The sequence below is a fragment of the Choloepus didactylus genome, chromosome 16 (assembly GCF_015220235.1).
Source record: "Choloepus didactylus isolate mChoDid1 chromosome 16, mChoDid1.pri, whole genome shotgun sequence".
NCBI lineage: Eukaryota > Metazoa > Chordata > Mammalia > Pilosa > Megalonychidae > Choloepus > Choloepus didactylus.
Genome location: NC_051322.1, coordinates 21,969,908 through 21,982,299, shown reverse-complemented (window position 1 = coordinate 21,982,299; position 12,392 = coordinate 21,969,908). Strand labels below are relative to the sequence as shown.

Genomic DNA, 12,392 nt, shown 5'->3' with positions numbered 1-12,392 from the left:
TTAAAGTACTTTTTTTGGAAAAAGTTGGGGGTGGGATGGGGAGACTACTTAAAAACAAAAAAGGCAAATTGAATTCATTGTATTCAATTGGAAAAAGGAAATATTCTTAAAAAGCTTTACAAAGGGAAGATAATAAATGTTAGGAAAGGTAGGAAAATGGAATATTTATAGTTCAAAGAAATCCCAATAATTCTGAGATTTTTTTTTTCCCATGGCACTCCTGTTAGTAATTAATCTTAAAATGTGTCTGCAGGGTTCTTGTTGGTTTCAAAGTTAGGAAACAAATGTTTCCCTGGGAGAACAAAATCCATAAATATTTTATGTTAGAAAAGAGAATTGAATTCCCTGAGAACGTTTGTCATCCACAGTCAGGACAAGGAGCCTGCTTTGCCCACGTCTGCCTCAGCAGCGTTTGCCCAGCAGGGCATTGGATGCTCCATGTTAAATGAGACACGGTGATTTTTCTCTTTTTTTTTTGTACTTACCCTTTAGCCTGTGTTGCTATGCCAACGTCAGTTAACTTCATTCCTACACCTATAGAAAGAGAAAGCAAAGGCGGAGTTTCTGTCACTCGTGGCAACTCAGAAAGTACCAGCAATCTATTCACGGGGAAGGAAAGGAATTGCTCCACCACCGTTTCCCTTCCTGCAGAAACCCGCAATTTGACCCTTGTTTCCACCACCATATGCCTCTTTCAGTAGAGGATCGACAGCTCTTCAGACGTGCATGCACCTTTATGGGATGATCATGGGGAAGGCGGGCCTCCTGGGGGCCTTCTGGTGGGGCCACTGACCCACTCAGCCCCCAGCCCTCTGGGGCTCCGGGAAGCGAGGCGGCGGCCTACCAGGCCCCAGGCGTCTGCTTGGAGGGTGAGCTGCTCTGTGCGTGAAGCTGAGGCCTGGCACACGTCCCATGAGCCCTCTCCCCAGAAATGCTCTGATTTGGGCTTAGGTCTGGTCCCCATTCCTCACTGAAAGTGTCAACCCTTACAGTGGTGGAGGGGAGAGTAGGTGTGGGCCAACCGTGAAAAAGTTCAAGACACCATTTTGTTCCCTTGAAGCCAAACTCCAGACATGTGATTTCCTGTTTCCATAAACAGTTTGAGATCCAGATTGAAGGTTTTCTGGTTTGGGCTTAGACCCAAGGAAATACTCCTGCGTTATACATTGACTTTTAACCAGTAGCTTGGGAACAGTGACATATGTAACCCAAGGTCTGATCCTTTGACATGCCCCCTAACCTCTATCTACTAATTCACAGTGAGGTTGGCTCCCAACGCTGAAACCAAAAAAAAAAACCAAACCAAACCAAACAAAAAAAAACCACTACCTCAGTTCAGCCAAAAGATTTGTCCCTTGTAGAATCTGAAGCATACAGGAGTCTTTTTTATTTGTCTTCTCAGCAAAAGCAGTTGGGAGAGCGACTAGTGAACAAGGGTTGCAAAGAGAACGGAAAATCCCACTGTCTTCCAGGGTACGGAAGTGCAAGAGTCACCATACTTTCTGCAGGGGAGAAGAGAGCCACTGTCTCTCACCCCCTCTCACCCCCAGTCTCAGCACCACATCCTTCGTCTCCCCCAGAGCTGGCAGAAGGCAGCAGTCCCTGTGTGATGCCCAGACTGTAGGTGGCCTGGAGACCTTTCCAGAATCTGCCTGCCTAGCCAGGTAGCAGTTCTGTTCCTCACTCTCCAGGGTGGTGGCTGTGGGCACCTGCTCCAATTCTGTGGCCTCTGCCTTGACCTCACTCATTGCAGGGCACAGGGCCCCCCAACGCCAGGCCTGAGCCGTGCCTCCTCTCCTGCCCCTGACTCCCCCTTCCACGAGCCAGGCTGTGGTTGCTGGTCTTCCTACGGCCAGCAGTGACCCTGCCCATGGGGGAACCGGGCAGCATGGGAGCCAGCCCCAGCCGTGGAGGAAGGAACACCCCCCCACCCCAAACTCAACCCTGAGGATGAGATCTGATGGCTTCAGCTTCAACCGTTCTCCTCCCCTACAAGCGCTGTTTTCTGAGGCCCAGGAAGGAAAGCTGAAGGGTTAAGGCTCTGATTCAGCAGGGTCTGCTGGGAGCATGGCGAAAATATTGCTATTCAGTTCCCTTAGTCAGAGAGAAGCAATGAGCCTGGCTTTTCTGTAGTGCACCTGTGAGCTAAATTAGACATGGCATTTTGGGGAGTCAGTGAGCATTTTAAAGCCTCTTTCACATTTGGTAACTAATTCATCTCTTTCTTTCAAAACTGCTAACAACTAGAACATACACAGAAATGCTTCGCGTAGCTTTTATTACAGGCTATGTCTTGGGAAAAAAAAAAAAAGACACCAAATTGCAAAAGCCCTCTTTGGACACCTTGTTTCATGGAAAGCTGTACTTTAAAAATCACAGTTCTCTTTTCTAAGCAGCACATAAGTCTAATTTTGTAAAGTCATCTGGCAAAAGATCCTTGAAATTGAGGAACTGCCTTCCCTTGCTTCTCATCATTACCAGATGTCACTTATAGTTTAGAAAAATTGAATATAATTTTAAAAAGGTAATGTCTCTCTCTTGGTTTAATAATTTGCCAGCTCTTCAACCAAGGTCTTTAAGACTCTCTAAAGGATAATAATTTAAATTCAAGTATGTGGCCATTAAACTGAGTCAGCAAGAAGAGTAATATAAAGGCTGCTTCTAATGCAAGGAAGGAGGTAAGGCAACATTAGAAGTTCATTCTCAAGAATGTGAGTTTTGGGTCTTTGGGGTGACAGCTTCTTAGAAATCCACTAGCAGTCTCTCCAGGGTGCAGATCTTAGGGTCCACTCACAGACTTGGCTCTCCCACCACAAACCTGCAGCAAATGCAACCAGGGAAGGGGTGACTTTTAAACATCTGAGAGGGTGATGACTGAGTTTGAGGTCAGTTGGATTTTTAAAAACCCTAATTCCAGTGTTTCTGTAAAACGCCAATTGTGCTGCAATGCCAATGACAGCAGAAAGATTTTTCACAGCCGCAAAGAGTGAATAAACACTCTTATGAAACTCTGCGGCAACACACCATACGACCATTTACAGAGAAATGTAACATTCCACTACCGTTGTTTACTAGCGCCTGGAAGCAAAACTACCATGCATAAGCCCTAGGGTGATGCTTTTCAGCAGAAGAGCTGTATTTAATGCAAAATGAGCTCTGAAGGAGGAAGGATGGGGGAGCATCAGCGACTGCACAGTCAGAATCTAAATAGTGTCGTTAGCTGTCTAAGACAGTTTTTTGTGTGAGGCAATGAAGTCTCTTCAAAGAGTGAGAGGGTATGGCTGCTTTAAATGTGCAGATCTGCCCTGTCTGCAAGACTGTAATGTTGTACCTCCTCACTGGCTTTCAAGGGGATCCTCAGAGGACTCAGAAAGGGGAGGAGCAGCCCACCCAGGAGCATTCTAACATCAGGAGACACCTGGAAGCCTTAGGCAGTAAATCCCTTGCAAATTTGTTAATTTGTGTTTTAGTGGAAAGAGCTTGGGCTTCTGAGTCAGAAAACCTGGGCTGGAGTCTTGGAACCCTTTAATTATTAGATGACTGTCAGCTGGCAATTAAATCACTGTTTCTGAGCCTCAGTTTTCTCATCTGTAAAATGGGGTTCATACTCCCAGGGATGAATCTGGACCCAGCATCGTGGGATTGAGACCATCTTCTAGACCAAAAGGAGGATGCAAAATGAAATGAAATAAAGTCTCACTGGTGGAGAGATTGCAAATGGAGTCGAGAGGTCACTCTGGTGGACATTCTTACACACTATACAGATAAACCCTTTTCAGGTTTTAATGTGTTGGAATAGCTAGAAGTAAATACCTGAAACTATCAAACTCCAATCCAGTAGCCTTGACTCTTGAAGACAATTGTGTAACAATGTAGATTACAAGGGGTGACACTGTGATTGTGAAAACCTTGTGGATAATACTCCCTTTATCCAGTGTATGGATGGATGAGTAGAAAAATAGGGACAAAAACTAAATGAAAAATAGGGTGGGATGGGGGGGATGATTTGGATGTTCTTTTTTACTTTTATTTATGATGGTACTGTGAACAGTTGATTGTACACCATGGATGATTGTATGGTATGTGAATATATCTCAATAAAACTGAATTTAAAAAAATGAGTACATATAGAAATTGGTGAAATCCAAGTAAGGTCTGCAGTCAGGTCAATTATCTCGTGTCAACTTCAGTTTCCCAGTTTTGATAATGTCTTATAGTCATGTAAGATGTTACCATTGGGAGAAACTGGGGGAAGGGTGCATAGGGACCTCTCTGTAAGATTTTTGTACCTTCTTGTGAGTCTATGATTACTTCAAGTTAAAAAGTTGAAAAAAAAAAAAAAGACAGGGAACCCATTATGTGGCAATGCTGCACAAATGCTCTGCTAGCTCATTTAATTCTCATAAGCACCCTCTGTAGAAAGTACTGAGGCCCAGAGATGTAAGTAATTTGCCCTAGGCTGCACAGCTAGGAAGGGGTGGTGCAGGGAACAATACTCAGAGGCAATTGTGCTCTTCACACCAGGCTTTGGAATGAACTTGGGATCCTCATGACAGCCATATGACAATGTTTGGCATTTAGTAGGCAAAAAATTATAGTTTCTATTTTTCTTAACAGCATTATTATTTGGAAGGAAAAAGGAATAAGAAAACCTCTGTGGCAGAAGCTGTCGGTGCCCCGCCCATTGCCCTCACCCTACCCACTTCAGGGCCTGCTGACTACACCTCCAGGTGCCAGCTCTAACATCTCTTCGCTGACAGCTTTTGCTGACCCTGGAAGCCTGCTCTGCCCAGCCTGGACCAGCCTTCAGTGGTGACTGATGGGAGTTGGTGTATACACACCCATGCTCCCTCACAACTTGGGTGGGACAGTTCTGAGAAGGGTGCACTACGTAGGCTCCCAGAGTTTCTCCAGCAGGCTTAAGGTCCAGGTGCCCACGGTGGCAACTGGCTGTGTTAAAACGGGCCCCAGCGGCTGCCCTCCCTTCCCCTGTAGTACTTCTACCCCTCCCCTCTAGGTGCTTCCTGGGATCCCCTCTCAGAACAACTATTTGTACTAGAATATTTGCCTTGGGTCTGTCTCTGGGGCAACCTTACTTATGTCCCCACTTCATACAACAAATGCATTCCTAAAAATCTGTGTATAAATTGAAAACACACTGTAAAGGCACCAGGTGAGCTTGAAATCTAAAGCAACTGTGAAAGACATCCACCTATTAAGAATAAATTACCAATAAGTAATCAAGACTCATCCACCTATTAAGAATAAATTACCAATCAGTAATCGAAAGCTTCCCAACAAAGAAAAGTCCAGGACCAGATGGCTTCACTGGTGAATTCTACCAAACATTCCAAGAAGAATTAGCACTAAAACTGCTCTTCCAAAAAAATGGAGGAGAGAACAATTTCCAACTCATTCTACAAGGCCAGCATTATCCTAATACCAAAGCCAGATAAAGATACTACAAGAAAAGAAAATTACAGACCAATATGTCTAATGGGTATAGATGCAAAAGTATTCAACAAAATACTAGCAACCAAATTCAACAGCACATTAAGGAATTATAAACCATAATCAAGTGGGATTTATCCCAGTTATGCAAGGGTGGTTCAACATAAGAAATTCAATTAATGTAATACACCACATTAATAGAACGAAGAACAAAAATCACATGATCATCTCAATTGATGCAGGAAAGGCATTTAACAAAATTCAGCACCCAGTCCTAATAAAAACACTCAGAAAAGTAGGAATAGAAGGAACCATCCTAAACATGGTAAAGAGCACATATGAAAAACCCACAGTTAACACCCTACTCAGTGGTGAAAGACTGAAAGCCTTCCCCCTAGGATCAGGACAAGGATGACCACTGTCACCCCAGTTATTCAGTGTTGTATTGGAAGTTCTAGCCAAGCATTTAGGTAAGAAAAAGAAATAAAAGGCATCCAAATAGGAAAGAAAGAAATGAAATCTTCCTGTTTGCAAATGATATGATCCTACACACAGAGAATCTTGAAAAATCCACAACAAAGTGACTTGAGCTAATAAACTAATTCAGCAAGGCAGTGAGGTACAAGGTCAATACACAAAAATCAGTGATGTTTCTATACACTGGTAATGAGCAAACCAGAGGTAATCAAGAAAAAAAAAATCCATTTACAATAGCAACTGAAAGAATCAAATTATCTAGGAATAAATTTAATGAAGGATATAAAAGACATAGAAAACTACAAAATATTGCTAAAAAAAATCAAAGAAAACTTAAATAAATAGAAGGACATTGGATTGGAAGACTAAATATTGTTAAGATGTCAATTCTACCCAAGGCAATGTACAGATTGAATGCAATCCCAGTGAAAATTCCAACAGCCTTCTATGCAGAAATGATTTGAAAAAACCAAGCATCAAATTCATATAGAAGGGGAGAACCTAAGATGGCGGCTGGGAGAGATAGGGCAAAAACACACCTCTGTGAAAAATACTAGATAAAAGCCAGAAAGTGACCCAGAACACCAGTTCCAGTGATGCACCAGCTGGACAAGGTCTGCTAAATCCACAGGGACCATACACTTGGTGAAACCGGGAGTCTGCATTCTGAAACGAGTGAGTAAACCGGCTGAATGTCCTGCAGCCACACTGCGATGTGGGGAAACCGTGGGCTGGTGTTTGGAGGCAGACTAGTTCTTTTTTAAAAAAACCCCAAAGTAGCTGCAGATACGGCAGCGAGAACCGCACAGTGAAGCATGGCAGGAATGGGCTGTGCAAACACCTCAATACCTGGCGTGGAAGATAGCCTTTCACACACCAGTTGCTAACTGTCTCAGAGTAAGGCAGGCAGAGGTGAGCCAAAAGGGGAAAAAAACCACGCCCCTTGCAGCCATCTTCCCAGTGGGCTGAGAACGCTCCTGCCCAGCACCAGAGCCACAGTCCAGAGCTGTACCAAAAAACCCAGTGCAACAGGAAGTGTTTCCAGCAACACACACATACCACAATATCGGGCATGGACAGTAGCCTTTCGCGCACCCACAGCTAATTGTCCTGGAGCTGGGAAGGTGGAGCTGTGCGAAAAGGGGGAAATTAATGTGCCCTATACAGCCCTTCTTATAGCTGGCTGGGAACGCACCTACATGGCCTGGTGGCCCAGAACTTCCCTTGAGGGATGGTGCACACTTGTGATGTAGCATAGCCTTCCCTCAGCAGAGGCCCTGGAAGGGCATGGCTTGGAAGAGGGAACCACTCGGAAATCCCAGGGACCATACGCCAATACCAAGGACTTGTGGGTTAGCGGCAGAGACAATCTGTGGCGAGACTGAAATGAAGGTTTAGACTCTTGGCAATAGCCTTAAATCTCCAGGAACACCTGGGAGGTTTGATTATTAAAGATGCCCTCCCTCCCTAACCACTTAGACACACGCCCTACATTCAGGGTGGACACCACCACCAACACACCCAAACTTGGTGCACCAATTGGACTCCACAAGAATCAGACCCCCACACACAACAAAGACAAAGTTGGGGACAACTGACTTGAGGGGACTAAGTGACTCGCAGACACCATCTGCTGGTTAGAGAAAGTGTACTCCACCAAGCTGTAGATCTGACTATTAGAGATTAGGCTTTGAATAATCCTACATATCCTAAAAGAAACCTATCAAGTAAAGTAAATGCCAAGAGGCCAAAAACAACAGAAAATTTTAAAGCATATGCAAAAACCATACGACATGGATAACCCAAACCCAAACACCCAAATCAAAAGATCGGAAGAGACACAGTACTTGGAGCAATTAACCAAAGAACTAAAGACAAACAATGAGAGCATGGCACAGGATATAAAGGACATGAAGAAGAGCCTGGCACAGGATATAAGGGACATGAAGAAGACCCTAGAACAGCATAAAGAAGAAATTGCAAGAGTAAATAAAAAATAGATGATCGTATGGAAATAAAAGAAGCTGCTGACCAAATTAAAAAGACTCTGGATACTCATAGTACAAGACTAGAGGAAGCTGAACAATGAATCAGCGACCTCGAGGGCCACAGAACAGAAAATGAAAGAACAAAAGAAAGAGTGGGGAAAAAATTGAAAAAATCGAAATGGACCTCAGAGATATGATAGATAAAATAAAATGTCCAAATTTAAGACTCATTGGTGTTCCAGAAGGGGAAGAGAAGGGTAAAGATCTAGAAAGAGTATTCAAAGAAATTGTTGGGGAAAACTTCCCAAACCTTCTACACAATATAAATAAACAAAGCATAAATGCCCAGTGAACTCCAAATAGAATAAATCCAAATAAACCCACTCCAAGACATATTCTGATCAGACTGTCAAATACTGAGGAGAAGGAGCAAGTTCTGAAAGTAGCAAGAGAAAAGCAATTCACCACATACAAAGGAAAACAACATAAGACTAAGTAGTGACTACTCAGCGGCCACCATGGAGGCGAGAAGGCAGTGGCATGACATATTTAAAATTCTGAGAGAGAAAAATTTCCAACCAAGGATACTTTTTCCAGCAAAGCTCTCCTTCAAATTTGAGGGAGTGCTTAAATTTTTCACAAACAAATGCTGAGAGATTTTATTAATAAAAGACCTGCCCTACTTCATTACTAAAGGGAACCCTACCAACAGAGAAACAAAGAAAGGCGAGAGAGATATGGAGAAAGGTTCACTACTAAAGAGATTCAATATTGGTTCATTAAATGACAATAAGAGAGAGAGGGAAAAAATATATCTGACAAACATAAACCAAAGGATAGGATGGCTGATTCAAGAAAAGCCTTCACAGTAATAATGAATGTAAATGTATTAAACTCCCCAATTAAAAGATATAGATTGGCAGAATGGATCAAAAAAATATGAACCATCAATATGTTGCATACAAGAGACTCATCTTAGACACAGGGACACAAAGAAATTGAAAGTGAAAGGATGGGAATAAATATTTCATGCAAGCTCCAGGCAAAATAAAGCAGGAGTATCAATATTAATCTCAGATAAAATAGACTTTAAATGTAAGGATGTTATGAGAGACAAAGAAGGCCACTACATACTAATAAAAGGGACAATTCAACAAGAAGAAATAACAATCATAAATGTTTATGCACCCAATCATGGTGCCACAAACTACATGAGACAAACACTGGCAAAACTAAAGGAAGCAATGGATGTTTCCACAATAATTGTGGGAGACTTCAACACATCACTCTCTCCTGTGGATAGATCAACCAGACAGAAGACCAATAAGGAAATTGAAAACCTAAACAATCGGATAAATGAATTTGATTTAACAGAAATATATAGAACATTACATCCCAAATCACCAGGATACACATTCTTCTCTAGTGACTCCGGAACTTTCTGCAGAATAGACCATATGCTGGGACACAAAACAAGCCTCAATAAATTTTAAAAAATTGAAATTATTCAAAGCACATTCTCTGACCACAATGGAGTACAATTAGAAGTCAGTAACCATCAGAGACTTAGAAAATTCACAAACACCTGGAGGTTAAACAACACACTCCTAAAATAAATGGTTTATAATGTAGAATGTAGGGGAACTAGCGATAGAGAGCAATTGGTGAAGGGGGAACTATAATCCAATAAGAACAGATAAGCTATTGTGGGTGAGTTTAACGTTCTGGGAATGCCCAGGAATGACTATGGTTTGTTAATTTCTGGTGGGTGTGATGGGAACAAGTTCATAGAAATGTTGCTATATTGGGTTATTTTCTTTGGGTAGAGTAGGAACATGATGGATTACCTTGTTATGGTTTGTTTGAAATGTTTTTTTATTGTATGTTTAAAAAAAAATTTTTTTTTGATATAGTTGATTTAAAAAAAAAGAGTTAATTGAAAAAAAAAATGAAAAAAATTTGCAGAGCCCCCTTGAGGAGCTGGTGGAGAATGCAGGGGTGTTGGGCTCCCCAACCTCAATGGTTGCCGATGTGCTCACAGACATAGGGGACTGGTGGTTTGATGGGCTGAGCCCTCTGCTACAGGACTTGCCCTTGGGAAGACTGGTGCTGCAAAGGAGAGGCCAGGTCTCCCTACAATTGTGCCTAAGAGCCTCCTCCCGAATGCCTCTTTGTCACTCTCTCTCTACCTAAGCCAACTTGGCAGGTGAAATCACTTCCCTTCCCCCTACGTGGGATCTGACACCCAGGGGAGTGACTCTCCCTGGCAATGCAGAATATGACTCCCAGGGAGGAATCTAGACCCGGCATCATGGGATGGAGAACATCTTCTTGACCAAAAGGGAGATGTGAAAGGAAATGAAATAAGCTTCAGTGGCAGAGAGATTCCAAAAAGAGCTGAGAATTCACTATGGTGGGCACTCTTATGTACAGTATAGACAACCCTTTTTGGTTCTAATGAATTGGAATAGCTAGCAGTAAATACCTGAAACTATCAAACTACAACCCAGAACCCATGAATCTTGAAGACGATTGTATAAAAACGTAGCTTATGAGGGGTGACAATGTGATTGGGAAAGCCATATGGACCACATTGCCCTTTGTCTTGTTTATGGATGGATGAGTAGAAAAATGAGGGAAGGAAAAAAAAAAAAGGAGAAAAAGGCACCCAGTGTTCTTTTTTACTTTAATAATGAAAATGTCAAAAATTAATTTTGGTGATGCATGCACAACTATATAATGAAACTGTAAAAAATTGAATGTATACTTTGTTTTATATGACTGCATGGTATGTGAATATATCTCAATAAATATGAATTTAAAAAAGGGCAAAAGACATGGACAGACACTTTCCTGCAGAGGAAAAACAAATGGCTAAAAAACATATGAAGAAAGGCTCAACTTCACTGGCTATTAGGGAAATGCAAATCAAAACCACAATGAGATATCATCTCACAACTACTAGAATGGCCATTGTCCAAAAATCAGAAAATTACAAGTGCTGGAGAGGATGTGGAGAAAGAGGCACATTTAGTCACTGTTGGTGGGAATGTAGATTGGTGCAGCCACTCTGAAGGCAGTGTGGTGGTTCCTCAGGAAGCTAAGTATAGATTTGCCATATGATCCAGCAATTCCATTACTAGGTATATACTCAAAGGAACTGAAGCTAAGACGTGAACAGACATTTGTAAACTGATGTTTATAGTGACATTATTCATGATTGCCAAGATATGGAAACAGCCCAAATGTTCATAAATGGATGAGTGGATAAACATACTGTGGTATACACACATGATGGAATATTACACAGCTGTAAGATGGAGCAATGTCACAGAACATATAATAATGTGGATGAAGACCCTATGTTGAGCAAAGTTAGCCAGAAACAAAAGGACAAATGCTATATGGTCTCACTAATATGAACTAACATTAATGAGCAAACTTTGAGAGTTAAAAACTGAGAACACAGGCTATCAAGAGACAGAAAGAAGGTAGAGATTGGGCATTTGATTCTGAAGTAGTATAGAATGTTCAACAGGATTGATTGTACAGATCCATAAATGGATAGAATAATACTGTGGGATGGTAGCACAATATTATAAATACACTGAACAAAGATGTCTGTGAGTAAAGCTGAAAGAGGAAGTATAGGAGCATGTATGACAGCAGAGGTAAAGATAGACGATAGAGACTAGAACTGTGTAATTTAGTGAAAACTAAAGTGGTCAATGATTGTGACTAAATGTACAAATATAAAAATGTTTTTACATGTGGGAGAACAAATGAATGTCAACCTTGCAAATTGTTGAAGGAGGGATGGTATTGGGGTAAAAGTATAATCAAAGCAAACTGGAGTCTGTGGTTAACAGTAACATTGTAATATGCTTCCACTGGGTGTAACAAAGGCAATATACCATAGCTAGGTGTGTATGAGAGGGGGATATAAGGGAGGGATATGAGATTCTTGGTAGCTGTCTGACCTCATTATGATACTATATTATATGGTATTTTTTAAATTATCTTTTTTATTCTTATATATATATTTTTTTGTTTTTTTATCTTCATTTTATTGAGATATATTCACATACCACGCAGTCATACAAAACAAATTGTACATTCATATACACACAATGGAATACTACATGGCAGTAAGAAGGAACGATCTCGTGAAACATATGACAACATGGATGAACCTTGAAGACATAATGCTGAGCGAAATAAGCCAGGCACAAAAAGAGAAATATTATATGCTACCACTAATGTGAACTTTGAAAAATGTAAAACAAATGGTTTATAATGTAGAATGTAGGGGAGCTAGCAATAGAGAGCAATTAAGGAAGGGGGAACAATAATCCAAGAAGAACAGATAAGCTATTTAACGTTCTGGGGTTGCCCAGGAATGACTATGGTCTGTTAATTTCTGATGGATATAGTAGGAACAAGTTCACAGAAATGTTGCTATATTAGGTAACTTTC

General features: G+C 41.4%; 1 protein-coding gene across 3 annotated transcripts in view; it reads right to left on the bottom strand.

Moving 5' to 3' along the window:
* Positions 1 to 12,392, bottom strand: part of ALPK2 (alpha kinase 2) — a 211,522-nt gene that overhangs the window by 27,016 nt on the left and 172,114 nt on the right. For all 3 annotated transcript variants that reach the window (XM_037805891.1, XM_037805890.1, XM_037805892.1), the window contains one exon: positions 486 to 534. In XM_037805891.1, coding sequence (XP_037661819.1) covers positions 486 to 534 — 49 coding nt within the window. The remainder of the gene's footprint in view (positions 1 to 485; positions 535 to 12,392) is intronic.